Source organism: Gambusia affinis, linkage group LG17 (assembly GCF_019740435.1).
Source record: "Gambusia affinis linkage group LG17, SWU_Gaff_1.0, whole genome shotgun sequence".
In the NCBI taxonomy this organism is placed as follows: Eukaryota; Metazoa; Chordata; class Actinopteri; order Cyprinodontiformes; family Poeciliidae; genus Gambusia; species Gambusia affinis.
Genome location: NC_057884.1, coordinates 3,499,568 through 3,527,311, shown reverse-complemented (window position 1 = coordinate 3,527,311; position 27,744 = coordinate 3,499,568). Strand labels below are relative to the sequence as shown.

General features: G+C 40.2%; 4 protein-coding genes across 12 annotated transcripts; 1 reads left to right on the top strand and 3 right to left on the bottom strand.

Annotated features, from left to right (window-relative positions):
* Window positions 1-34: 34 nt before the first annotated feature.
* Window positions 35-7,676, bottom strand: denr (density-regulated protein). 8 transcript variants are annotated; one of them, XM_044096668.1, is made up of 8 exons: window positions 7,600-7,676; window positions 4,258-4,370; window positions 4,146-4,165; window positions 3,953-4,037; window positions 2,850-2,948; window positions 2,488-2,604; window positions 2,260-2,399; window positions 35-346 (listed from the first exon to the last, which is right to left on the bottom strand). In XM_044096668.1, exons 2-8 carry the CDS (start codon window positions 4,358-4,360, stop codon window positions 302-304), a joined length of 609 nt encoding a protein of 202 aa, XP_043952603.1. In that variant the 5' UTR covers window positions 4,361-4,370; window positions 7,600-7,676; the 3' UTR covers window positions 35-301. The 8 variants fall into 8 exon arrangements, with proteins under 8 accessions (XP_043952603.1, XP_043952605.1, XP_043952602.1 ...); XM_044096670.1 differs by lacking the exon at window positions 7,600-7,676 and adding an exon at window positions 5,654-5,784; XM_044096667.1 differs by lacking the exon at window positions 7,600-7,676 and adding an exon at window positions 5,583-5,775.
* On the bottom strand, window positions 6,270-15,068 carry bcl7a (BAF chromatin remodeling complex subunit BCL7A). Its single transcript, XM_044096675.1, has 6 exons — window positions 14,758-15,068; window positions 12,491-12,572; window positions 12,303-12,399; window positions 12,076-12,225; window positions 9,833-9,936; window positions 6,270-8,563 (listed from the first exon to the last, which is right to left on the bottom strand). Exons 1-6 carry the CDS (start codon window positions 14,847-14,849, stop codon window positions 8,489-8,491), a joined length of 600 nt encoding a protein of 199 aa, XP_043952610.1. The 5' UTR covers window positions 14,850-15,068; the 3' UTR covers window positions 6,270-8,488.
* A 1,888-nt stretch (window positions 15,069-16,956) lies between these two features.
* On the top strand, window positions 16,957-20,285 carry eif2b1 (eukaryotic translation initiation factor 2B, subunit 1 alpha). 2 transcript variants are annotated; one of them, XM_044096663.1, is made up of 9 exons: window positions 16,957-17,340; window positions 17,427-17,528; window positions 18,323-18,459; window positions 18,608-18,724; window positions 18,811-18,923; window positions 19,001-19,069; window positions 19,640-19,715; window positions 19,861-19,986; window positions 20,089-20,285. In XM_044096663.1, exons 1-9 carry the CDS (start codon window positions 17,328-17,330, stop codon window positions 20,242-20,244), a joined length of 909 nt encoding a protein of 302 aa, XP_043952598.1. In that variant the 5' UTR covers window positions 16,957-17,327; the 3' UTR covers window positions 20,245-20,285. The 2 variants fall into 2 exon arrangements, with proteins under 2 accessions (XP_043952598.1, XP_043952597.1); XM_044096662.1 differs by having other exon boundaries at window positions 19,861-20,285.
* On the bottom strand, window positions 19,466-27,201 carry ddx55 (DEAD (Asp-Glu-Ala-Asp) box polypeptide 55). Its single transcript, XM_044096660.1, has 14 exons — window positions 26,923-27,201; window positions 26,782-26,832; window positions 25,758-25,844; window positions 25,546-25,637; window positions 25,343-25,405; window positions 24,444-24,593; window positions 23,424-23,613; window positions 23,256-23,338; window positions 22,479-22,610; window positions 22,314-22,406; window positions 21,983-22,097; window positions 21,267-21,435; window positions 20,879-21,171; window positions 19,466-20,418 (listed from the first exon to the last, which is right to left on the bottom strand). The coding sequence occupies exons 1-14, from the start codon at window positions 27,028-27,030 to the stop codon at window positions 20,278-20,280; spliced, it is 1,767 nt and encodes a 588-aa protein (XP_043952595.1). The 5' UTR covers window positions 27,031-27,201; the 3' UTR covers window positions 19,466-20,277.
* Between the last annotated feature and the right edge of the window lie 543 nt (window positions 27,202-27,744).

Below are 27,744 nucleotides of genomic sequence, written 5' to 3'. Positions count from 1 at the left end.
AACGGAAAACCAACTTGGAATGAAGAGCAGAACAGACAGAGGAGAATGAAATTTATTAGCCTACAGATTTGCTTGAGTGAAGAACATTTGTGAAGGACTTAATTCATACCACGCCTTTGGCAAACAAGAGAAAGCAGCTATTGACTAAAAAAAATAAATGCCGCCAAGTGAGTGGCCAAGTCCGCACCTTTTTATGTACAGTAAATAAAATAGGTATAAAATGACATAATGTGTACATTTGGCCAGGTTGATGTTGATGTTACAGGTCACATCCATCCCAGTGAAAGTGCATATTTGGTCTTTACTTCTTGACTTCACCCAGATCGTCGATGCTGTCATCATCCACCTACAGAGGGAGAAAGAGGCAGAACTCAGAAATGGTGTGTTATGTTTGCAGATTTGTACAGAAACCGTTTTCTGAAATCGTAGTTTTGTTGTGTGAAAGTTTTTGCATGATCAAACTAATCACAAAGACTTAAGTTTTCCAGATTCCTAATAGCAAGCCAACAACTTTATCAAGCAAATAATAAACACTAAAAAACAAAAACACACTTTGGCTAAGCCATGAATGTGCTTTGATCTAAACCAGGGGTGTCAAAGTCAAATGGACGGAGGGCCAAATAAAAAATTTAGCTACAAGCCGAGGGCCGGACTGATCGAATGTTCATTGAGATTTTTTTAAATGACGCATTTGGTCTAGTGCAGCGGACCGGCCCAAGCCTTCGTAAATTTCTTTGGACGGGGACGGGGGTTGCAGCGTTGTGAGGATCGAACGGGGGGGGCGCGTTGTGAGGAACGAACGGGGTGCGCCAGAGGATTGAACGGGAGGGGGTGCGTTGTGAGGATCGAACAGAAGTGCGCGTTGTGAGGATCGAACGGGAGATTGAACGTAAATCAAGATCATCCCAGGGGCCGTAGAAAATCTTCTCGCGGGCCGGATGTGGCCCGCGGGCCTTGACTCTGACATATGTGATCTAAACTATTCAGTTGTGGCTTTGGAAGTTTTTAATAATCACTGTTCTGCAAAAAGCTAAACCTCAGTCTCTCAAGTCTTTTCCAAAGCCTTATTGTTATTATTCACTAATCTTTTCTTAACTTACTTAGGCCCCGCCCATACAGAAAGGATTCTAGGTGCATCAGCAAGAGGTTTTTTTTTTTTTGTCGTTTAGTCTGTGCGTCCACATGGATCTGGCGTTTTGGGAGACCAGAAATTATCATTCTTTGAAACCAGGTTCTGCCATCTTGATTACATTTCAAAATGGCGGCTTTATGTATCCTTGCAGCCAAGTGAGCCGTGTGCTATATGAAACGACGTTGTGGCTCCAGCTCTCTCTCCCCCACAAGCGTTTCACTCTCACGAGTAAACATGGTGCCAATAACAGCGTTTTCTGTGGCGCTGTGTCCTGTCGTGCTTTGCTTACCGTTTACAAAAACATAGCGTGTTCATTTCAGTGTAGACTGGATCCAAAGTTGAAAGCAATTTCTTTCACTGGCCATTTTAAAATCAATTTATTGTTTCTCTTCCAATGCAGAACTGTACACTACGATGCGTTTGTCTATCATGTATAATACCAGTAAAACACATCAAAGTTAGTGGAAAGACATGGAAACGTTAGAAAACGTTTGCCAATGAGTGTTTCAAGTCAAAGACGACAGAAGAATTATCTGCTGCTCAAAATTGTTCATGTTTTTACCCGTATAAAATGGTGTAAAATGGTGTGTTGTGGAAGATTACGTCTCAAATAATCAAGGTTTGCTTAAAATATTCTTTTGTTGCACCTTTTTCCCTTTTTAATCAAAAATCCTTTGTCTCAACAGTCAAGGTATTTGTGACTAATGAGGGGCTTTACATTTAAATCATTTAAGTTTTTAATGTAAAGAAAGTTTTTGTAAAACAAGTTTCTATTTGCTTTAAATCCTACCATTTTGTAACTGTTTCAAATCTAATATTCTAAAAGACTATTTTAATAATTTTCAATTTATTATTTAAGTATACATGTTGGGTTTCTTTCCTGTACATCCAAACAGTTTTTATTTAAATGCTAAAATGCTAAGTTGAAACAAATCTAAACACCAAATCAGCCCTTTATGAATTTTGTTGCAGTGCTGTAAGGTTTCAATCAAATATTTATAACCAGATGTGTTTGAGTTTACAGATAAAGATGGAAAAAAATACATTTTACCAAACTTAACAGGTATAAAAACTCATAAAACTTTTTCCATGAAGACTGTTTTTTTTTTTTTTTTTTTTTTTTTTACCTCAGGCCACTTTTCTTGAATGACGTCAATTATGTCATCTGTAAAATCTCCCTGTATGATTATTTCATCCTCGGCTGTAACGGAGGCACCACAAGAGAACTTCTGCGCAAAGAATCGCTGAGCCTCTTTAAGATCAATGTCTGCAACAAAGGGATTGACATTTAGACACACGTGCAAAAAAACCCAACATCACCATGCGTAGATGGAGGTGGGCGGCACAAGTCTCACCAAATGTTGCCAGGCCACATACTCGTGTGACGTATTTCTTCTTTGCTCTTGGAATTTTGGCTATTGTGACTTTCTGAGGCACCGTCTTCTTTTTCTGTTTAATTTGGCCTCTTCCACCTAAAAAGAAGAGAATAAAGCAAGATTTGAGTCACTGGCATTGTTGATCTCCATGCCGACAGCAATGGTGCTGAGAGATAGGAAACTTCAGGAAAGATAAACCCACAAGTGTATCGTATCCAACAACAGCATCAGTTTTATTGGGAAAGATTGTGCACACAAACAATGAATTTGACTTCGGTTGGAAGCGTTTGCAGCGGACAGACATCAAATATGAATATATAGACTAACATGTGAAGTCATACCTCGTTTTTGCTTCTTCTTCTCCTCCTCTTCGCCTATAGGGGGAGCTTCTCCAGTGCCGGATTCCTGTTTGGGAGCATTTCCTGCCGGACCAGAGAGACCAAAGAAGCAAAAAGAAGAATTACAACCAGTTTTGCTAAAATGATATTCATCTACTAGAGTAAATATTGGCTTACTTTGAGAAACCGGATTACAAACAAGTTTTTTTTTGTTTTTTTTTACTTTGCTACTCCAATTGCTGAAGAATAATAATCACTGTTTTTTATTATCAGGGGTGCACCAATTGCCTCAAAGGGGACCTTTATGCAAAATTTACATATTTTGTACTTCCATTCAGGTTTCAAAAGAACAATAAAATAATCTTTAACTGTTTTTTTAGCAAGAAGTTAAAGTTTTGTGGTGTCTGGAAAAAGGGCCGTTTCAAAAACCTGAACGGTAGGTCAAAAATCGACATGCACCGTTACCTAGCAACACAAGAGAGGCTCCAGTATGTTTGGTCAGCTGATTTTACCACTGTATGCACTATACAATGGCTGCTGGAAAAGACAAATGCTTTGTTGTCGACTTACCCTTCCGAAATCACATGCTGCACGCAAGGGGCTTCACTAATGCTTTTCAAAAATGTACAGTTGCGCGTCTGCTTGCAGCCATTTTCATATAAGAGTGTAAACATTGAGTTATGGGAGCTTTGATTTTTCAGACCTCCACAAAGGTCTGAAAAATCAGCCACTGTCCAGTTTTGCTCTGCTGTTGGAGAGCTCTGACTGGCTACCCACTGGGGCACGTCTGCATGTGCATACTTCAACTTGGAATTAGATTTGCCATCCAGATGTATCTAAAAACACCATCTTGCTCTGTATGTTTTGGCTCTGTAGTCTAAAAAGTATCCAATGACAGAACTTCATTTCTATCACTGCCATCCTTTACTGGAGTGCAGTCCATAAAGACGAGATCCTATACAGACCAAGCCAATAATTTAGCTTTTAAAGTTGCTGAAAACTGGTGTTTACACAGACTTCTAATCTATCTAACCAATATCAACTAAGCTCTTTAAATTGTAGAGGAGTGAAGCAAACAATCCACAGAAAACCTTGAAGGTACTCACCTACAGTCATCTTGGCAAACACATCTGGAAAGTTCTTCTCAAGCCACTGCCTACATTTGGCCGGCTCGGGCATGTACTCGCAGTACTGCGGAGACACCACCAGTTTTCACAACTCTCGAAAGAAATAATCTGCAGGCGCTTGTTTATAGTCCACACAATGCGAGTGCAAAGTCTGTCTAATGATGAAACTCACCTCTGTAGGTAGGGAGCACACTGTAGGAAGAAAAACAAAACAAAAAAACTCGGGTTAGAAGCCGTCGAAATACGCTGCGATTACGCGACAGATTGAGTTTTGCCGATCGTACCTCCGCAGTAAAGAACTTTAAGTGGGTATTTCGAATCGGGGTCCAACGATCCTTGCTCAGACCTGCTTTCTGTAGACCCAGATTCCATTTCAGTAGTAGCCATCACAAATGATCTGGGCAAGGTGAATAGAAACAATAAGAAAGTTTGAGAAACAAGAAAACAAAGTAGCGTCGACATGGCGGCTGATGTTTTCCCGTTGTGTTTTCGTCCACCCTGCCCCTTCACCATGTCCTTTTGCTTTCCCTGACGTCACAACTTTGTCATTTTGGTTGAGCGTAAAACCTCCATTTATGAGAAAGACTACAATAAGGCTGTTGAAATGGTATCACCGTTTCACTGACTGAAATGAAGCGTGAAATTATATATATTTTTTTTACTTTTACTGCTCAGTGAACGCATCATAGTAAGAAATGGAAGAAAATGTAAATGGTAGTGATCTTACGAAATTTTAGGTCACTTCCTACATATTTCGATATAAATTGAGAATCTGCCACACGGTTTAGAGAGCCTTCCTTAATTTTTAACCCAACTACATAATCTTAGCATCATATCAAAGTTCATTTAGGACAATATCAGGTTGAAATGGACAAACAACTCTTGAACATGTTGCTAAAATAGCTACTTTTACATGCAGGCATGATAATGTTAATGTTGTAAGATCATGTGTCCGTTATTTAAATGTTACAGGTCGTAAAAAAACAGGTGAGAAGAAATATCCGATTTCCTCCCTAGACACTAGACCAGTCTGAATGAAGTCTATATTTCAGCATTTTAACCAAATAGCCCAACTTTTTCCTTCCTGACACTCTGCTGCTTTATCTGGAGATTTTTTTTAAAAAAAAATATTTGTTTAGCTCTCAGTTTAATCTAATTTGCTACACGGCTGAAGTAGCCTTAGCCGGCTAACACATGCGGCTGTTTTATAGGTTGAAAGCGCTGCTCGACAGAGCAGTGTGCTAACATATTCAACATCAAATTGTACAATTAAAGTCGTAAGTAATGTTGCCACTCCGGTCACTGTATAAACCGAGCTAAAACAAAACCCTACATTTCGCTTTGAGCGCTTTCATTCATCAGGTTACGTGGACTCACCAGCTGTCACCGTTAGCACCTCGACTGAGTTTAGCAGGCTAGCTAAGCTAATGCAGTACAACGACTCACTGCAGCTGAAAAAAGTGAACTAAGACGCGGAAAACGGGGCCGTTCCCTACCTCGCACAGTAAACTCTTAAAACTGCTGGTTCAGTAGAACATCCGCTCGCATTATTAGGGTCAGTTCCACTTTTAGAATATCATTTTCACTGAATAAGGTTTAGTTGGCATACTTCGAGCACGCCTTGCTACGCCTCTTGTGAGAGGAGTCTAGCCAATAATATATAGCTGCAGCCTTTCGCACCACTCTCAGATCCAACACCGCTCCCAGGCTCCTCTAGCCGAAAACCCTTCCTGGTTCATGCGAGAATTTGCTTCCGGTTGGCGCATGCGCAAAAGCCAATTGGTGTTGGGATTCACTGACACGATGACAAACCATTATTCAGCGATTGCGTCAGTGTAGTTTTGTTTAAAGTGGGATTTCAAATATGAGGGATAAAGGTTGGGTTTATGTAGCAGCGTGTTAAGGTCAAGCGAGAATTTGCATCCGGTTGGCGCATGCGCAAAACCCTACTGGTGTTTATTATGATTCACGATTACAGACACGATATCAAATACTTTATTAACCGAATGTGTCAGTGAAATTCGAAGATGGGATTTAAAAGATGTGGGATAAAGGTTAGGTCTATGTGGTAGGAAGTTAATTGTAAATATATATATATATATATATATATATATATATATATATATATATATATATATATATATATATATATATATATAATCACTAGGATAACGAAATCTAAGGACATCAAATTGTAGCATTCAAAAGCATGGAGATAAAATTTGACATTTAGCTAAAAAGTAAAATCCCAAAGCGTCCTCCATTCCCAGAAGTTTCCAACAGACTGACACAGACAGAGCATTTGTATGACTTTTATTAAGAAAACAAAACCATTGGACATGATAAAAACAAAACCAAGCACTACTGATGGAATAAATAAGTCAAACCAAACCATAAATCTGTACACGATCTAAAGAAAAAAATGGTCCCAAAAAAATTTTTTTTTCATCTCACAGCTCTTTTTTTTTTCTCATTTTTGTTTTTACACACAGTTATGAGCAAACTACAAATCAATCGGCTCAATCAAGTGAACGCTACAACATAAGTGAGAATTTGTTTTTCTTAAACTGAGTGTGTATGTAATGCTGTTTATAACTGTTAATGTCAATACAATAGCATTTTTAAAGTTCCAGCTCTGCTGGACTGGGAATGAGGTATATGCTAATCCACCCTCTGAACCGAGACCATGTTTTAACTCCTTCCTCTCCGTCCGTGTGAATGCTGATTTGCTGAAAATCTGATTCTGGGTTGTAAAATGCATCGTAGCCCCGTCGCGTCACGGTTCGCAGTGATTCAGTTGATCTAAATTCATTCAGGATTGATTAATGAAAGTAAATCTTAACATGAGTGAGTTGTTTTTTTTTTCTTTTTCTTTTTACATTAGAGGTCGTAGGTCTGAATCCGTACTTTAAAGTTCAAGTAAATTGCACTAATCAGCACACAGTCAGGGGGCACTATGCCACGTGCGTATGGATTCAGCCGACAGACAGCACCTTGAAGGAGGATTAGAACCAAATGTTGGAGCGAAAAAAAAACAAAAAAAACACAGAGAGACAGACTGGACCTTTAGTGGCGAGCGGCACCAGCATGTGTAGGTCACAGACGAGTAGTGACACGGAACCAGAACAGGGAAATAAGATGATAAGATGCAAGTCGATGATGACGTGGAAAGAGAGCGGAAGTTCTGATGGACGAGGTTTGCAGGTGCTTAAAGGAATGAACATGATCAACTTCTGGGTAGTGTTAAAACCTAATTTTGACGCGTTTTACAGGAGTAGTACGTGTTTACTTCCTTGCTGGGAGGAAAGCGAGCGGGCGGATGCTGACACGTAACAATAACTGCCTGGATTTACGTACAGCTGACTTGGTGTCGCTCTAAATCACATTATGTCTTTTTTTTACTCGCAGCAAGGAAGCAAATATCTCCCAAATCTTTTCCTCAGAGTAAATATATCCTAACAGGTGGAGTTAAATATAAATAATTGGAAAAACTAATTAGTGACAGTTATAAGGCAAAAAAAAAAAAAAAACCCAACAAAACAAACCAAAACAAAACATGGCACCAAAACGTAAGTCCAAACCTTGAACTAAAACTTGTATTAGTCGTAACAACTCAAGGCACACACCTCCGGGACGCGCTCTAACCATGTCTGTCCTCACTACTTATCCAATAGTCCGTCTCGGCGTGTACCGTTGCCCTCTTCCTCTACGAACCGCGAGATAATTCACTTTAGGAGAAAAATAAAAACACAAACATGGAGAACTTTTCATGGATAGAGATAAAAGACATCCACTACAGCAGCAAATCTATCTGTGATCGATTGTGACATACCATAACAGTGCATTGACCCTCCTGAGGGAGAAAAAAAAAAAAGATACAACTAAACATTCCCTAAACAAAAGAGAACATTAGCAGGAGGCGAATCGGAGGGATTGAAAGCGAGACGTGGCCATGGGGAGGGGGGAGGGGGGGGGGCTGCCACAGCCACTGATCTGAGACCAGGTTAGCCCCTTGACTTATCCTGAGCTAAACCGTTAGCAGTGAAACAAAAGAGTGATCTCAGAGCAGCGTCTGCGATCGGCCTCGTCCTAATTTCAGAGCTCTTTAAGTCACAGAAGCGGGTCGGGTTTGTGTTCTGGTCTGGCGGTGGCTGGGGCTGAGCTGCCGGCGCTGTCCCGAAGCTTGAGTCTGGCGCTTCTCTTGGCAAAACAAAATGTGGAGGACTGGAAGGAAGCACAGAGGGGGAACCACTGAACAAGAGGTAATATCCATCCTCCCTCGGTGGAAAGGGGTGTATTTAGGTAAAGGTGGCGAAACGGGAAGTGGGAAACAGCGATAAGGAAGAGAGACGTCCGTTCTCCCCTTGGTTTTGAAGAGCAGGGAGGGGGAAAAAAAAACAATCTAAGAGGAGAGCCGGTGTGTCCATTAGCCCTAAATCATCTAGAGTTAATGGGAGGAGGTACAGAGGAAGAGAGACAGGAAAGTGAAGGAGAGAATGACTCAGCCCGAAACATTTAGCTCTCCTCAAAGTCCTGAGATGAGGACTCCAGTTTGCTTTTCTTGCTGGGCGGGGTCTCCTCCTGTAGATCCTGTAAGCAAGAAACGACAGAAAAAACAAAAACAAAGCATGGTTACATCTGATGAGCAAAAATGCACCAAGAAGTTAGGATCAGGCAGACACTTTTCATCTTGTTCAGCCCCAACCGGTGACTAGCTGCGTTTCCATTATCACTGTGTGCAAAACTCTAATGTCAAAAAACTATTTTGCAATTGCAGTGTTTCCATTGAATAAGAAAGGCAGTTAAAAACACACGTGAATAAGCTTGTAAATGAGCCATGTTGCTCCTCGGGCTACTTCCTGTCGTCTTCTTCCAGCTGTCGATCACGTGACTTGTGTGATGCGAAAAGAGTGTTTCCGTTTTGCAAAATAAACCAAATTTGATCATAAAAAAAATACAAATAAAAATCACTTCCTCCTAGTGTCAAACCATTTTCTAAAAAAAAACTAAGTGTTTTTCAAAATTGCCATGTTTCCATTAAGCAAATTTATTTTCAAAATATCAAATTGCGCAATTATACGACAAAAGGAAACACAGCTAGTGAAAACTGCAGAAGGATTTGTAGTCAGCTGCAGAAGACAGATATTGGGTGCAAGTGGAGTGGTGTAAGCTAAAATGCAACAGCTAGCTAAAATACTAATGATAGCATGTAGACTACCAGTAGCAGGTTGACCCATACTCCATTCACTATGACAAAAACCCATTTAAAAGCTAAAATTAGTTAAACTTCTAACGATAGCTAAAACGTTCTCACTCCACTCAGTCTATTAGATTTAGGTTTTAAATCAAAGGGAGCTAAAATACTAACTAGGATTGGCATTTTAGCTAACTCTAATTAGCATTTACCAGCAGCTGCTGGAGGTCAAAACCCCCACAGGGGTGCTTTAATGACTGAGTGAGAAAGTTACAGACGGACTTGTAAAGGGACGCACATGCCTCAAGGGCAGCATGTCCACGCTAGAGGTCTTTAAATATTCAGTAACCGTTCAGTGTGTGCCGCAGGAAATCGCTGTTCAGGACTGTGATCCGAAACACGAGTGGAACAGAAAATGTGTCTGTTGTTTTAGGCTTTTTATGAAACGAGTCATGTTTTCAAGTCACACAACAACAAAAGGTCAAATCTCTCATTCTTTCAGTGATTTATTCTTAAAGAACTTTTGCTTTATTAGCCATGTTGCTCCTAGAAAGCAGGTAGAACAGAGATCGGGAGCAGTGTGTGAAAACGTGAACTCTTTGTTTCCTGCATGGGTTACTGATCCTCTGAGAGGTTTGCAGACAGACGTGCAGACGTGTTCATACCTGAGTGGCTTTGCTGTCTGAGGAATCCTTCTCCCCTGAGGACAGACTGTCTCTCTTGGCACTTTGTGCTCGCTCTGAGGTCTCTGATGTAGGGATGCTCTTCCCTGAAATCACAAAACAAATCTCAGACAAACTTCTCACTTCTTCATCAGGCAGCAAATACAGACAAGAACTCTTCGGTGTGTTTGGCGCAACGATGTGCTCTTTTCATGGCCGCTTTTTTGACACTCTAGTGACCCCAAGTGGTTGTTTGGTGTAACTGCAAGACCAGAATCTTAACCCAAAGAGTTGAAACTACCCAAAGTCAAGTACTAAAATATGATCCCCCCCCCCCTTGTTTATTTATTAAGTTTGAACTAAGCCAGCAGATGCAGTGCTAGATTTTTTACACAGACTGCAAAAGTTTACACTTAAATTTGTACTGCAACCCTTTTTTTGGATCTGGTTCTTATTCTATGTCATTCTTTAACTCTATTTTTATAATATTATATGCTTTATCCATCTGGTTAAAGATTTAAACAAATAATCAAATCAATTACACTTTATTTCCACTTAAAGGATTTCTGGTAGCAGTCAGTTTAGCAACAAATCTGATGAGGCCTCTGACTGAAGACGGTTGCTGTCTGTCATGACATGAAAACAGCTCAATTTCAGGGGAGCAAACATATTTCTCAGTTATGGTGCGTTCACACTAAACAGATCATTATGCGCGTCAAAAACATGTCCGACGATTCAAGGTCGACGCGTGTGGAGTGCAGATGCTTGACATTTTGCTCTACACCCAGCGTTTCGAGCATTTGGTTTGCATTCTAAGTCTATGTGGAGGCACGTCAAAAATCCCTCAAGCCGTTGTTTTTCGATGCCGGCCTATTTGTCGGACATCGGGTGCGATTTCAAGCGTCTCATGCTTCAAATCGGGTTTGAAGCATGAGATGCTTCAAATCATGCTAGACGCGCAAAATGTGTCACAATGGACGTTGAAGGCGCCACTACATAGCCTTTGAACGTAATCCAGACGTGTGAAATGCGTTTGGTGTGAACGCACCATTACACTTTATGGATGACATCATCAGTTGTTGGTCATCACTGCTAATCTGCCTCATTTGCTTTTGCTGCTCTTTGGTCCTACTCTGCATCCATAAAGTCTCTTTTTCAAATCCTCCGGAATTTGGGGTCAGAGTTCAGGGGTTAGTTTAGTTTTTGAGTTGCAAAAACAATAATAAGTTGTTGCCAAGGTTATGCATCATAAATGTCTTAAAACTAAAAATTCAACCAGCTTTGTGGCATCAAAAACCAGAGTGAGTAATTGTCCAGAGAAACACCTCAACCAAGAAATAATAAACATAAATCAGAAATACTCTACCATTTTCTATGAATATGTTTAGAAATGATAAATGTATATATGTTTCTGGATATTTGTTTTCAGATTATTGAAATAACTCTCTTAAAGGGGCAGTATTATGTAAAATAGATTTTTTCCTAGCTTTACACAATATTATTATGTTCTTCCCACGTCAAAAACATACATGGAGTGTTGCTTTGATTCTTTCATGCATGTTTGAGAAATCCTTTAATCTCTATGGCAACCATTTAGCTGTGGAAAACGCCTGAGTGGACCTAGCTCCGCCTTCGAGGACAAAGCTCCTCATCAGAACTGCAGACTCTAAACTTCCAAGATTTCACCTCACAGAGTAGCGCTCCCTCACAACATACCCACTCAGCTCCTTCAGACTAGCCAGCTGGAATTAGCAAACACCTGGTGAAACTGAGCATCTGCATTCTCAGTGGACCGCTGGCAAAAACGTTAAACGTTAAAAATGTTAAAGTTTTTACCAGCTTAAAAACAGAGCGATGGTGTGATGACGTCATAGTCATATTTGATGTACATATATAGCATTTTTATAACTGAAAGTTAGCATAGTTATTTGATTGCGCTATAAAATGGCCTTATGTGCCTGGAAAAACATAGTACTGCCAGTTTCACCTGGTTATTTCGAGCAATAGTTTAAATAAAGCTAGCAAGATGAAACTATTTGTCTGGTTTTGTTGAGATCAAAGAAGTGAGACAGAAAAGTTGACGGTTAAATTCCCAGGAGGTTGGATTGGGGCAACACAGGTGTGCAGTGGTTTTATCAAAGGGGAAGTGGTGGTTTTAAATTGAGGATGAAGACAAAAACAGCAGATGGCAGATACTGGCACATACTGATGTATACTGGAATATATTGCGTCTGTGACAGTCTGACCTCTCTTGCTGTCTGGGCTTTGGTCAGTCTTGGCCTCGCCGTTGTCGCGGTGAGACGCGGCGTTGGACTCCGGGGCGGGGCTGGTGCTACAGCTGTTTTCCTGCTTCACTGGGGACGAGTCAGCGATGGAGCTCTGGTTGCTGTTGTCATCTGGCACAGGGCAGAGCGAGAGTCAGAAAACACACGGCCAACGAGCACGAGACAGAAAACGTGCGTAGAAACCCCACCATGCATGTCCATCATCCCTGGAGAGGAGCTGTTCTCCGGAGTCGTCACCTCGGAGCCGTATTTATCGTCTTTACCCTTCTTCTTATTTTTGTTCTTCTGCACCACAGGAGACACAGTGAGCTACAGTCTGTGCTTCGCTTATATGCGACATTTCCAGCAAACGGTCTGCTAATAATCATGGACTCACGTCGTCTGATTTCGGCTCCGTCACCGGGACCCACTTGTAGATGCGTAGGGACGTGTCTCCGACCGTCACCCATTTCTTCTCCCTGATTGGACAGACAAACAAGCCGATTCAAAGTGTCCTCTGGTGGAAAGGTGCTCTGAAACGTGGCAACCTAACCACTCCCTAGTATACTTATACTAATATAAGTATACTAAGTTATACTGGTATAAGTTAGGATTCTAACTTATACGAGAAAAACCAATAAAACTATTAAAATGGTGATTTATTATGAATGTCTTGTGAATATTTTAAGCTTCTCATTGAGAGTTTTCTGAGGTTTTCTGGCATGATATTTCATGTTATGTGGAAAAATCCAAAATTTTTTCATTTATTGCTGCTATTTGAAACAGCTAAATAGTACTTTAGCTGTATAGGTTACTTTTAGAAATCAAAATGAGTTTTTTATTAGTGTGTATTAAAGATTTTCTTTATTTTAGTCACACAAAGTCAGTTAAGTCATTATTAAAATATTTAAGCTTATTCTACTCATTGTAACTCACCTAAAAACACTTAAACATTAATTCAGCGATTTATTATTAAATCTAGATTTTAAAATGATGGTAATCAACCACTGGAAACGATTCTATTATTATATAAATGTCTATATTATGTGGATGTGCTTTTCTGAATAGAATCAACACCACCATGAAGCAAAATCTATATAAAAGTTAAACAACACAAACAATAATCCAGTACATACACATTATTTTATTATTATTATATCTGGTACTCTTTAACTAATTTGCAATCATTTCCCCAGGTTACTATTTAAGTAAACCTAAAACATTTAAATAAAACATCTCTGAAGGTTTCATCTGTGATTAGAATAATTTTGATTAAACATGTCACTACTGGTTTACCATAAAAATTTAAAAGAAAGAAAAATGTTAAGAAAGAAAGAAACAAAGGAAGAGGGGAGAAAAGAAAAAAACAAATTATAAGCACCTTCTTAATTTGGTTATAGTTTATTTTTCTAGCAACCTTCTGCTGCTCAATTGAAAAATAAGTTGCAGAAGGATATTGGTCGAGTAATATTGGCATATTAACACTGGTCTAAGCTTTTAAACCAATGCTAGCTAAAAAAAAATAGTCCCTTTAGTTTCTTTAATGCAAAATGACAAATTTAGAATCAATTTTTTTTAAAGTAAGGGAAAGGTGTAGAAACCTTCTTAATATTCTGGTTTAATAGAAATTATTGCGCTAGAGTAGATAATGAGAAAACTTTGTTAAAGAAAAAACTGATATAAAAGCTGAAATTAATAAAGTAAATAAATGTTTTTTAAAAACCCTTGTATTTCCAACTTATTCAATCTTCTGATGTTACCTTGCTGATTCAAAAGAAGTTATTACAAAACTAAAAAAGACATAAAGATGAACAATATCCTAAAATATAAACGTCTTTATATTTATTTTACATTACACCGTCGTATATGATGTTGCTTTTATTTTGTGAAACAAAAGTAGTAAAGTTACAACAAAACCAAACTTCTGCCTTTGACCCGGGGACGTTTGATTAATCCGCCTGAATAAATGAAAATCAGATTAAATTCTGACACCGAGCGGAGTAGAACAGCTACATCTATAAATGTCATGTCCTCCGAACAAACATGTGCTTCTGCGCTGTTTAAAGAGAACAGAATGTGATTTTCTGGTGTAAAAAGATAAGACTGAGTCACTACGTGTTCAGCCATGCACTACAGTAGCCTACTTCCCTCTCCCAACCCCCACCGTGTCTTATTCTCCGGCAGACCTAAAGGGCGACTCAAAGCGCTTAATTTAAAACTCCACACGGACTAAAGTGCTCCGACTCAAGAGCGCCGTCGTCAAAATTTGTCTCAGCGTCCAGACTTATCGGCCGTTTCGCCGCTAAAAGCCCGCCGCCTGCGCTCGCAGCTCGGCAGCAATGGCTTCATGTGACTACATCGAAATGGCTTCTGGGTTCAACCCTTTTTTTTGCCGTTAAAAATCAACGGAAAAACACCGGCTATATGCTGTGTGTTTCCCCCGCGAGCGGGCTCGCGAAAGCCGGGAAAGGCGCTCCTCGCTGGAGCGCCCCGGTCGCACCTGAGCCGCAAGTACATCTGCTGAGAACGCCGTTCAAAAAGCTGCCCTTTATCTTTCTATTTCATCCCTCTCTCCGTCTCGCTCCTTCCCTCTCCTCCCCCAACAAGCAAGCCTTTCTCGTGTTAGATAACGAAGCCTGCTTTCTTTTATCTTGTTCCTCTTACCATTTTCGTACTTTCTCAATAGCGGCCATAACCCTCTTGATGTCATCTTTCGCCCTGCTCCGGGTCTCAGCTCGGACCGACCTGCCCGACATTGCCGCGGTGGGTATAATATTTTTAAAGCTCGCCGGCAGTTCAGACACAATGCAAACAGTAGAGCGCACAGAGGAGCCAATGCGCCTGCGCGGCCTGTTGGAGCAGCGGGGGGAGGAGAACGAGCGGGGCCTGCCGGCTGCAGCTGCACACTGAACAGAGATGTGTTTGCCTGCCGAGCTGAGAGAGCAGCAGAACAAAGAGTACAGCCCGAAAACTCCGAGCTGGAGTGGCCACCGAGAGGGAGAGGAGGAGAATCAAACTTTACTGTGTTTTCTGAGGGAATCTGTAGATTTTGACAATAATATTCGCAATTATAAGTCGTTAGGAGATCGTAAGATATGATTTTAGATCAGTAAATGAAGCAAGGCTTAACACCTCACAACCAGGCTGATACAGGCAAAGAATAAGCACAATAAAAACTCTTTTACAATGTCTGCTTTCCCCGTTTTTCTTCTTTTCATTTCTTTTGATGTTTTTCTTTCCTTTTAGATAATTTGAAGTTATTCTGTATCTCTTTGTTGCTATTTTAGAGTTTTGCTACAACACAGACTGACTAAAATTTGACATCTTCTTTCCATTCATTTGTTTTTTTTTCTTCTTTTCTGTCTTTCTTCACATGTATACTTGTAGTTATTTGATTGCATGTGATAGATCGGTGCCTTTTAGAAGTCATGTAATTTGTTAACATTGGTGAAAAACCAGAATCAGAAAGACCAGGAAGCCAAATACATGGCAATCCTGAAAGAAAACATGTTAGAGGCTGTGGAAGACAGGAGAACAGGGTGGAGGTTCACTGTTTCAGCAGGACACCAACCCTAAACATACATGAGAAGTGATTAAGCAAAGCATTGATTTACAAGGTTTAATATAAATCCAAAACACTCCTTTCATGTTTTTCTTGTAAATAATTTTAAATCCCATTTATCATTCCCGCTTTTCAGATGTGGGCTACTTTGTGTCAGTCTATCAGATAAAATCAGCACCAAAAAGCAACAACGTTTGGGGCAAAATGTGAAGTAAAGAAATTCTCAGGAGTGTTGTTTCTTTGAAAATCTTCATTTTGATGGTTTACTTTTCTCATTGGTTTGTATCTTTTATCCATCTGTTTATTTTTTTTAATGCCTTCATTCTCATTATACAACTAAGGTTTTGGCAAGTCCTTTGTTTTGTTCATTTTGAAACCTTTGAAATTTTGAAGCATTTACTTTTAGATCATCATATTTTTAGTTTTATTGTTTTCATGCTTTTATTTCTCATATTTAAAATCAAATTAAAAATACATTATTGAGCCCAAAAGGAAAGTAAATGTAACTCATGATATCCAGGTTCTTTAAAGAGTTGCTGTAAATGCTGAGGCCTGTGGGGAGGAAGGGTCGCCTCTGGAAGTCTGAAGAAACCTCTGACCTTTGAACTCAAGATTTATATTTACTGTAGGAAGTTTTCTTTCTGTTGCTGTTGACCATGTTATTATTTTACATCTATATTATGCAGATTAGGAATCAAATTAACAATGAAGAAAATTCTTGTCCGTAAGAGAGGAATGAGAGTTTGAAGAGGGTTTCTTTATTTAATCCAACAACTTTGACGGGCATTATTATTTTATTTTACTTTATTTACTAATTTTATTTTGTGTCACTGCTAAGTTAGAAATGGTACAATTTAAGAAGAATAAAGAAGGGGGGAAAAACAACCCGAGGGAAACAAGAAACGGAAAACGTCGCCCTCTGGTGATGGAAAAATAAAACTGCAGGATGTACCTCCTTTGCTAGAAACCTTAGAAAGAATCACAATGTATTACATTTAACTGAGAAAATAATTCTAAAAACATCCAGGACGCATCTTAAATGCTTTTCTGTGTACCTAAGATAATAAAGTCTTTGTGAAATACCGATTTCAAATTGATGTTCCTCTGATGTTTGTGCTGCTTTTTAAAGGTTTTTTATTTGATAGTTTTTCACCGTTTTCAAGTCAGGTTAGCGTGTTTTTTTATGTTACTCTTTTGCTGAGGCGCTCCGCGTATCTTTGTTGCTCTAAACTAGGCAGCTTTCTATGTTCAAATTTTATTTCCCCACCACCTACATTAAAATGTGTCTCCCTTTAACTCCAAAGTTTTATTTTTCTGAGCAGTCAGTGAAGCTGACACGAGGTTTACGTCGTCAATCTGCGACACGTCAACAGGCAGAACTTTGCATGAGCTAACAGTGTGTAGTTCAGCAGAAGGCGACTGGCACGTATTTCTAGACAAAATTTGGCCATTTGTAACTATTGCTGATATTATTAAAGGCTTAATATATATACATTTAAAACATTTATAAGTAATTTAATTCAGCAACGTCGCAGTGGGTTTGGTTCTGGCGGGTGACAGACGTCTGCGAACTGACTGGTCCTGTAAAACAATATCTATAATAAATAGTGATAAACGATTTCGGGGTTTGTTTTGACCTTAAAGAGTTTTTGTCTCCATTTTGGATTTGAAAATGAATGAAGAAGGTGAGTTTCTCCTGGAGTCCCGTCCCCTGCTGCGTGTGATTCTCGGTGATGCCGAATCTGTCTGTCTGGTTGTGGTCTCTGGTCAGAACTGGTGGAGTACTTCAGGGCTCAGATGAGGAAAGACCCGGACATGGCCTCTGCCGTGGCAGCCATCCGCACCCTGCTAGAGTTCCTCAAGAGAGACAAAGGTGGGTTTTTCAGATGATCGATGGAAAAGTACATTCTACAAACCAGAGGGGTTTTTTTTGTATTTCCTTCTAATTTATGTAAATCACTTTGAATTGCATCGATTCTTGAAAGTGTGCTATATAAATAAAGTTATCTTACCTTACCTTATGTAATTATAAAAAAAACTTTAATGGAGTCAACATGTCCAGATTAGTTAAAGTCAGTCAGTTTGTTTCACTTTAAGAGTGATTATTATTTTAATGGGGAACTATTGTGCAAAATTCACTCTTTGCATGTTTTTATACTTCTATTTTGGCTTTCTACTGCTTCTTAAAAACAGATTAAGTCCTTAAAAACACCCACCCAGCTGTTTTCTGGCAGTAAGTTAATGTATTTTGATGTCTGGAAAATGAGCCGTTCCAAAAACCTTCAGATAATGAAGTCATAATCTGAGGGTATGGCGATGATACCTAGCAACCCCAGCAATTTTAGCTTCCCTTGGCTTAAAGTCTGTTCAAAAATATATTAACCACCCTTTGCTAACCATTTATTAATAATAATAATAATTCTTTGCTACAAATGATCAATGATCAAATGATCTTATTTAAAAACTTTGACTTATATTGAATTATGTTCTTTTTTTTGTTTGTGGGTATTTTGTTGTATTTCTTATGTGTAAAAAAAAAAATCTACAAAACATAGCAATTTTTTTTTTTATATCCGATTAATCAATTGTCAAAATCATAGTTAGTTGCAGCCTGAATCGTGATGTGAATGTGTTTGGCTCAGTCCGAATGTCCGTCTGTCCGTCCAGGTGAAACCATCCTGGGTCTGAGGGAGAGCCTGACGTGGGCCACAGACTGCCTGAAGGGAGAGGACTCCTCTGTGGCCGTGTCCTCTGGAGGAGAGCTGTTCCTGCGCTTCATAAGCCTCACGTCCCTGGAGCATCAGGTGATGCATGTTTCACGGGGTTGTTTTTTTTTGCATCACCAACAAATCTGACCCAATTTTACAGCGATGTGATCCATGTTTTTCCCAAACTAAAAGCTCTTAACCCAGATCAGTCTCTGCGCTCCCTAACAGGTGTATCTCTCTGCAGGATTTGTCTCGCTGTAAGAAGGTGATGGAGGAAAGAGGAGAACTATTTCTAGAGAAGATCTCAATGTCCAGGAACAAAGTCGCTAAGCTCTGTCACACCTTCATCAAAGACGGAGCTGTAAGTACCGGTCCCGTCTCGTCTCCTTGCTCTTTGCGCTCGCTTCACCTCGTGCCTTTTGTTTCCCCCTCTGCCAATCCTCTCAGAAAATCCTGACTCACTCGTACTCCAGAGTGGTCCTGCGGGTGCTGGAGAAAGCCGCGGCGGAGAAGAAGCGCTTCTCCGTTTATGTGACCGAATCGCAGCCAGACGCCGCAGGGTGAGCCAGTGAGCGGGGACTGGTGTCTTTCTCAGAGGACACTAAACGATTCCCTGTTTTTTCTCCTTTTGTTGAAGACGGCAGATGGCAGAGGCCCTGAAGAAACTCAACGTTCCTGTAACGGTAGTGCTGGATGCAGCTGTAGGGTGAGCTACTCTGGGGTTCTGAGCTGGAGGGGGGAACACACATGGTTTATTGAGTCATTCTTTCATCTCTGGTTGGGTTTTTTTTTTAATTGGAAATATCCAACTGGAAAATACATTTCTAAGATAAAATAAACTACTTCAGTTCCATTATGAAAATAAAGCTGTAAAAAAAAAAAAAAAAAAAGATTTCTGCTGGTCAGTCGATGACAAATGTGAAAATGACACTTACTTTGTTAGTGTTATTTTCACAATATGTACAATGTATAAATTGTAAAAAAAAAAAAAAAAAAAAAAAAAGTCCAGGTAAGTTTTTTCTTTCAGTATTTTAGAAATCATTTTAATGTTCAGATAAAATCGATTTCTCAAGTAATTATTGGCCCTTCGCCCAAAAAAAAAGAAAATCTGAGCTGATTTATTGATGCACCACTAGATGATAAACTTTGTTTCAGTATTTAAAATAACAGATCGGATGGTTGCAAACGTTGAGGAAAAATGCTTAATATTTCCGTTTACATTGTTTCAATGAACCTGTTTTTAAAAGCTGCTCAGTTTCAGTTTTCCGTCTTCCAGGTATGTGTTGGAGAAGGTGGACCTGGTCATTGTGGGAGCAGAGGGAGTCGTCGAGAGCGGAGGGATCATCAACAAGGTGCGTTTCCTTCGCCGCCCCAGATAAAACTCAAACTGGAGGGAGCTGAATACACAGATCAGATCAGGTCTGTGTGAACACGGGGCAGTTGTACGTTTCCAACAGAATCCAGAGTATGTGTGTGTGTGTGTGTGTTTTTCCCCAGATCGGCACCTATCAGATGGCTCTGTGCTCCAAGGCTCACAACAAGCCCTTCTACGTCGTTGCAGAAAGTTTTAAATTTGTTCGCCTGTATCCGCTGAACCAACAGGACGTCCCCGTTAAGTTTAAGGTGCGGCTTCCTTATTTTGTGTGTTGTTTTTATTTTTATATTTTGAAGGATTTTCCGTCCCTTTATCCAGATTTATTGACTTGTGCTTCCTGTCCCGCACAGTACAAGGCCGACACCCTGAAGAGCAGCCGGAACCTGTCGGAGGAGCACCCGGTCATCGACTACACGCCCCCCTCCCTCATCACCCTGCTCTTCACAGACCTGGGGGTCCTCACCCCGTCGGCCGTCAGCGACGAACTCATCAAACTCTATTTATAACCGCGTCACTTTGCTAAACAATAAAACAGACGTTTATGGTCCGCCTGCCTCCTGCTTTGAGTTTGTGAGCTGTTGCTCGAAGTCTTCCTCGCTGATCTGGCCTTTTTTTAGTTTCTTAAGGAGGCGAGTGTCTTCTAAAAGCTCCTTCATGTATTCTTCATCCATGTCGGAGTCCTGCAGAGGCAGAATAGAGGCCGTGAGAACGTCCCGTCCCGTCTTAAAGCTGCAGTACGTAACTTTTATGAAGAGTATGTCTTTTACATATTTGCTAAAACTGTCACTATGAGGTAAGGTCGATCTCTTCCACCTCCTCCCTCAGCTACTATGGCTGTCTGAAGAAATGCAACATTCCTGGTCCAAAACAACCAATATGAGCCAGGAGGAGGGTCTTAGCGCTGCTAATCAAGCACGTGAACGCGCTGCTAAATGTGCTAATGGTGGAGAAACAGCTTACCGTTAAAGGAAAACTGTTTATCTAGTAGCCATGGTAACTAGCTTTAGCATTCATGACAGACTATGCTAGCTGGAGATCGGTAGTTTCAACAAATATGTAAAAGAAATGTATATATATTTCTTTTATAAAAGTTGCACGCTGCAGCTTTGATGCTTCATTTTTCCCCCAAACAGAGTTTACCTCGTCGTGTTTCCTTTTGGCGGCGCGTTTTTTCTTGCGCTCCTTCTTGCACTTCTGCTTGGACCAGGACTTGTTCTTGACGAAGTTCTTCTTGGGAAGCTCCGTCTTCTCTTTGTCTTTCAGCTCGGCCAGCATCTTCTGCCTCTGCTTCTGTCTGTTTTTGTCCTTGTAGCGGATGCTGTCCGTGTTCACCGTCGTCTCCACGAAGTCGGGAAACGTTTTCCCCTTCAGCTCCGGCATCTTCGGCAGGCGGAGCAGCGCGAAGCCGTTGGCCAGGGACACAAAATCCAGATCTAAACGCAAAAAAAAACCAATATGAGAGGGTTTAATTTTCTTGTTGTGTTTGGGGATAATAAAAAAAATACAGTTGTCTTTGAGGATTTGTCACCTTTTACTCTGAAGATGAGGCTGCATTGGTGTTTGGCGTAAGCCTGGACGTACGACACAAAGGCCCTCATGCCCTTGTCGAACATGGCGCGGTCGGCCAGGGCCATGGCCTTCACCTTGGGCAGCACGTCCACCACGTCCTTTATAGCAGACATCTTCTGCAGCGGGCACTGGTCAGGTCACAAGAAATACCGTTAACCCAATCACTTCCTGACCAACGTCCTGCAGAGATTCACCGATTATCAACCAGTTCTGGTTTCTCTTAAAGAACTTTAATATCATAAAATACAACAGGAATAAAACATTTTTGCCATTGCAATTTTAAATAGACATTTGTGTATACAAAATAGACCAGGGTGAATTAGGTCATTTATTGCAAAAGAATGCAAAAATGTTTTTCTAATTTTCTCTATGTCCCCAAAGGGACTTCGTAGCAGATCAGCATTAGCAAGAGAAAAATAGAGAAAAAACACCAAAACTGTTTAATTCTCACTCAGAATTTGAATTTGTAACTTTTTCTGAGGATTTCATTTCACAGTGGCTCTGATCCTCCTCTGAGTGACTTTATGCTGAGCAATATTTTAGCTGGATAATCCGAGTGAGTTCTAGACAATTATTCTAAACCATCAGTTATCAGATTAAGCAGCGTATGAACTCCTGCATGGTCTTGTTGCCGACGGCTTTGAAAACTGCTGCAGGACCCAAGTTCATACTCACCTTCTGGTTGATGGACAAGAAGTTGACATAGGGTTCCTCCATTGGCAGCAGGAAGACGAGGGCGTTGCCATAGTTACCGATCCGCGCTGTTCTCCCACATCGATGCACAAAAGCACTGAAGGGAAAAAAAAAAAAGAATGAACGGCTGAGCAGACGGGAAAAAATGGTTGGAGCCAAGTAGTTAGAGAAGTAATAGTGTTTTAATGTTTAAGCTAACAGGATTAGTCATTCTGCAATGTATTAATCCGCCAAAACAAATAGTCCCCAACCTCAAGTTTTTTAAAAAAAGGACAACTTTGGTTCGTATTTTTTTAAAACTGTTTGCACCAACCTGGCGCTGCTGGGGGGATCGTACTGCAGAACCCAGTTCACGTCGGGGATGTCGATGCCTCTGGCCATGACGTCGGTGCACACCAAGATCCCGCTGCAACGTCACAACACTTTCAAAAACAAACACGCGACGGTACAGATTTACTGCAGGGCGGCGGATTTCTACCTCTTTAAGGCCCTGAAGTCTGAAAAAATACTGCTGCGCTTATTTTTCATCTTGCCGTGGATGCAGTGGATGGTGACCTTCTTGACCAGCGACTCCAGGGCTCGGCCAAAGTACTCCACACAGGCGCAGGTGCTTTTAAAAAAAAGAGAAAACGTGTGCATACACAACCAGGAACAAAACAATTAGTTTACCATTACTCTACTGTTGGGGAAAGGATGAAAAGAAGTGAACATTTATTTAATCCTACCAGTTATCTCAGTTTAATGAAATATGTCGCTTGCAGATGCATCAATTATCAGAAATTTGTCATTAAAAACATATATTGGTATTAATATGTCTGTTCAATTTACTATTCTTAAGAACCTCCAAATAATATTATTATAATTAACGACTATAAAGAATAACCGCGCTTACAGCATTGGAATAATTACCAACACCGTGACAACGTTGACCATTTAGTAGAGTTCATAATCAGTGTTATATGACAAATAAAAAACTAATGATGACAATAATGACACTAAAATAACAACATGATGACAATGGTAAAACAGAAGGAAGGAAGAAGACTACTGCTAAATAGTGTGTAAATATCAAGTGGTTTCTTATAATTCAAAAACTGATCAAATGTGTATCTGTATGAGAGCTGCAACTAACTATTGTTTTAGTAATACATTAAACATCCTAAATAAAACACAACAACCAGAATTATTTTTTTTTTTTACACAAATAATCAATTAAACAAAACCAAAAACCACAAATAAATAAACTCAGTCAAACCTGAAGAAGACCAGCTGCTTCTCATGCTTGTGTTGCCTTAGAAACGCCACCAGGTTGTTGAACTTGTCCTCTGCTCTGCAAATCTGAAAGCACAGCACACGCATGTCTTTTGTCGTTGCCGTCTTCACGTGGTGGGCTGAACGACGGGCCGTTCGCTTCGTCACTCACGAAGTAGTAGTTGGAGAGGCGGGCCGGGGTCTTCTGGGTGGCCGAGGCAGCCTGACCTTTCTCTTTGACGGTGATGCGGACGGGGTTCCTGAGGCCGGCCCTCACCAGCTTCTCCAGCTCCTGAGTCTGGGTGGCAGAGAACAGGCCCGTCCGTCTCTGTTTGGGCAGGTAGCTCAGGATGCTGTTCAGGCTGCACACACATGGGAGGGAGTGTGGTGAAACACAGAACATCTGAACCTGGAGCACCCTGGTTGGCTAGGACCAGATTTAGTCCAAAACCAAGAGAATATTATAATAATAATTTAAAAAATGCAAGACTTTTTAAGACCATTATAAATTAAAGACCTCCATCATGACAGAAATGTAATAAAGATGATAAATTTTCCAATAAATTTGCAGTTGATGGGCGTAAAAAAACTAGCTAGCGGTATGTTAGCAGCTAGTTACTGGTAGATTGTCTGGCAATCTTATAGATGACGTGTGCAGACCACTCAAATTTTGGCCTGACAGAAATGTTGATTAACGTAATTAAGGCCAACTTGCATTTTTTAATATCCACACTGTATTATTAATACACGGTTACTGCAGGCTTCAACAACTCAAATTTAAGACTTTTTTAAGACCATTATGATTTAAATTTAGGACCTGCATCATGACAGAAATTTACAAAAGACAATAAGACATAAATTTATACCTACCCATGATGAGCTTAAAAAAGTTAGCTTGCTATAGTTAGCAAAGATGTATATATTAACAGCTAGTTACTGGTAGTCACAACCACAGAACACAATGAAAATGTGTGCAGGTGACTCAAACTTAACATGACAGAAAATTAGCGCAAGAAAAACAAAATACATAGAATATAAAAAAATTGAATAGTCCTGACACGACACAAGACACATTAAGGGGCTTTAAAACATTTTAAGGCCTTAATTTTAGATACATAAATTTAAGACTTTTTAAGTGTGCGCAGACATCCTGGAATAGGATCTTTCCTCCATCTTTCCTGCTGATTCGTACCTGGCTTCAAAGCCCATATCGAGCAGCCTGTCAGCCTCATCCAGAACCAGAACATCCAGGCTCCGGACTGCGCTGGCCAGTTCCAGCCCCTCTGACTTCCTCCTGAACATGTCCTCCAGGCGGCCGGGCGTCGCAATCACAATGTTGCCACTGAAAAGAAACGTAAAACGAACGTTGCAGCATGATAATCACTTTCTACCATTTTCCCACCTAATGCTGAGGACTACAGCACTAATCATAAACATTAATTCTGCGAACACTAAGGTGCTATAACAAGATGGTACTTAGCAAAAGTTCATGGTAAAGTGGTATAACAGGTTGATATTAAGCAGAAGCTATTGCTAAAGATGTATAATAAGATTTAGCAAAAGCTTATGTAGTATAACAAGATGGTATTTAGCAAAAGCTAAAGCTAAAGTGATAAAACAAGATGATATTTAGCACAAGCTAATTCTAAAGCGGTAAAACAAGATATTTAGCATAAGCTAATGCTAAAGCGGTAAAACAAGATCACATTTAGCAGAAGCCAGTGCTAAGGCACTACAATAATATGGTAAGTAGTGGAAGCTAATGCAGTAAATGCTGTTACCCGACATGTGTTGCAACACAGACTATCGCTCTCAACAGTGAGCGATAGTTGATACACAGGTAAGTGTGTATCATGACACACCTACCTGTATGTTTGCTCTTGAGAAAGTGATTCTTTGGAACAAATGTTTTCAATGTTAGCAAAAACTCTAAAGAGCTCAACAAAAAATTAGCTTGCTGTTAGTGGATTAATGGTGTTGCCACCACTGAGGTAAATCTTTCTTTTTTTTTTTTTTTATAAAAAATATTTGGAAGTCTGTTTATTTTCAGCTTTTTATCCTGTTAAAGCAGGACTGAAATCCGTCACATACCCATGCTCTGTAAACTTCTCCACGTCTTCTGCTGGGTTGCTGCCACCAATCAGCAAAATCTGCCTGAGAATCAAAAGGTGAAATTGATTATTGAGTGCAAATTGATTTTTAAAAAAATGCTTGTAGTTAAATCTGTCTGCTCAGTTTGAAACAATTCCAATCTACAACATTTCACTCAGATTTTTTTTTTTTTATGTACTCACGTGAACTCTGGAAACTTCTGGATAAACATCCCCATCACTTCACTGATCTGCAGGGCCAGTTCTCGTGTGGGAGTGATCACCAGAGCACCGACCTGCACACAACACCTGAACTTTTCAGCAGATCCTACATGACAGCAAACCTCACTGCATCCCCCCCCAAAAAACACATAGACTGAAGTAGCCATGTTTTTTTAATTCGGTGTCATGGTTACCTGCTTCTTCTTGAGTTTCTCCTCGCGTTTCAGCAGCAGCTCTATAATAGGAATGACAAAAGCCAAAGTCTTCCCGCTGCCGGTGACCTGAAGCGAAACAGCAAACACCTTAAGAAACGACTGGTTGTCATGGCAGCACAACTTCTCGATCTTTTCCAAATAACTATTTTTGCATAATTTCGTTAATTACAACACCTCTATATCCTCAGTTTTGATCTTCTATCATATTTAATATCTACAGTTGGATCCAAGCTGCATATTCATATAGCCGCCAGCAGAGGGAGCCAAATCAATATGTTAAATATACAGAGCAACTTGAAAGCACTTATACCTCTTGAACGTTTTCATATTTTGTCATGTTATAACCATAAACCTTTATGAATTTCATTCACATTTCAGTTAGATAAAAAAAAGTCCATAATTCTGAATTATGAACCTATCAGCTCTGCACATGTGCAAACTGAACTCTTCCGTCTGATTGGATACAGAGCGTCTACAAACAGGAATTCATGGTGCGGTCATGTTAATCGGTGAAGTTTGATGAATGGAAATAAAATCCCCAAACCAAGACTTTTCACCACTGTGCCATTAAAAAAACGAACTTTTTTCATCCTATATAAAAAGTTTTACTCTTTGTCCCGTTTGGATACCATAAACCGTTTCTGACTCTTTTCCTTCAGATTTCATTTGTAAAAAGAAAGAATCTTTATCAAATGCTTGTTCCAATAAAAAGTGATTAAAAGGACCAGTAGTGCTGTAAGTTTATCATTATCATCACAGTGCTCCCATCATCAGATATATTTATCCACATGACAGAGATCTCGCAGATGTCTTTGGTACCTTGTACTTATTTTGTCATTTTTGTAACTACTAGCTCAACACGAGATTAACACATTTGACCGTTCAACGTCTCCTGGATTTCTTCGTGACCCAGAATCAATTTGTCAGTAAATCCTACTAGTTCAGAGTTCTACATCTTGCTCCGTCTCAGCCTCTTCAAAGAACTTGTTGTAAAGACACTCACCGCCTCAGCAGCAACGTCTTTATTGCTCATGAACAGTGGAATACAAGCCGACTATAACGAAAAAAGATCAATCAGTAAGACAGGTGGAGTTTTAGGGCAGCATGGATTGAAACAGGAATTTAAGGCTAAAAAGAAAGTTACCTGTACAGGTGTCATGTAAGTAAATTTCATTTCCTCAAGTGTTTGTAAAATCTTCTCGTTTAGTTGAACAGGTAATGTGTCCCATGTCCCGTCTGTAATGTTCTCCATGTTGGGAAGTAAACCGAGAAGACGTAGCAGCAGAACGCTAACGCCGTTAGCACATGGTCAGCCTTTCTGCACGATGGACCTTCTTCCGCTGCGTTCCGTAGTTGTTTACACGCCGGGTGGAAACTGAAGCCGACTCGCATATTTTGGTTCCGCTTTCCACTCCATTTGCTCAGAGGGAATTTAACAATAGGAACCTCAATTTTGTGTATGAGTGTGAAAATTCATACACACACACACACACACACACACACACACACACACACACACACACACACACACACACACGCACATACACATACTTTTCAAAATGATTAAATAACCCAGTAGTTTTGAAAAATCTAATTAATTTATTTATGATAGTTTTTGAGCTGCACAGTGGCGCAGTTGGTAGAGCTGTTGCCTTGCAGCAAGAAGGGTTCGAATCCCGGCCCGGGGTCTTTCTGCATGGAGTTTGCATGTTCTCCCTGTGCATGCGTGGGTTCTCTCCGGGTTCTCCAGCTTCCTCCCACAGTCCAAAAACATGACTGTCAGGTTAATTGGGCTCTCTAAATTCTCCCTCGGTGTGTGTGAATGGTTGTGTGTCTTGTATGTCTTTGTGTTGCCCTGCGACAGATTGGCGACCTGTCCAGAGTGAACCAGGACGCAACTGGAGATAAGCACCAGCAACCCTCCCAACCCCATTTAGGGAAGAAGGGTGTACAGAAAATGGATGGA

Coding starts and splice junctions, on each gene's coding strand:
- eif2b1 (XM_044096662.1), top strand. Junction 17,529..18,322: donor GTTCCTCAAGAGAGACAAAG/GTGGGTTTTTCA, acceptor CTGTCCGTCCAG/GTGAAACCATCCTGGGTCTG. Junction 18,725..18,810: donor CCTTCATCAAAGACGGAGCT/GTAAGTACCGGT, acceptor CAATCCTCTCAG/AAAATCCTGACTCACTCGTA.
- ddx55 (XM_044096660.1), bottom strand. CDS start 27,030: ATGGAGAACATTACAGACGGGACATGGGACACATTACCTGTTCAACTA. Junction 25,406..25,545: donor CAGAAGTTTCCAGAGTTCAC/GTGAGTACATAA, acceptor TTTGATTCTCAG/GCAGATTTTGCTGATTGGTG. Junction 21,436..21,982: donor TCTTGTCCATCAACCAGAAG/GTGAGTATGAAC, acceptor TGACCTGACCAG/TGCCCGCTGCAGAAGATGTC.
- bcl7a (XM_044096675.1), bottom strand. CDS start 14,849: ATGTCGGGCAGGTCGGTCCGAGCTGAGACCCGGAGCAGGGCGAAAGAT. Junction 12,400..12,490: donor CGGAGCCGAAATCAGACGAC/GTGAGTCCATGA, acceptor CCTGTGGTGCAG/AAGAACAAAAATAAGAAGAA. Junction 8,564..9,832: donor CAGACAGCAAAGCCACTCAG/GTATGAACACGT, acceptor TCTTGCTTACAG/GATCTACAGGAGGAGACCCC.
- denr (XM_044096668.1), bottom strand. CDS start 4,360: ATGGCTACTACTGAAATGGAATCTGGGTCTACAGAAAGCAGGTCTGAG. Junction 4,166..4,257: donor TAAAGTTCTTTACTGCGGAG/GTACGATCGGCA, acceptor TTCTTCCTACAG/TGTGCTCCCTACCTACAGAG. Junction 2,400..2,487: donor ATGTGGCCTGGCAACATTTG/GTGAGACTTGTG, acceptor CCTTTGTTGCAG/ACATTGATCTTAAAGAGGCT.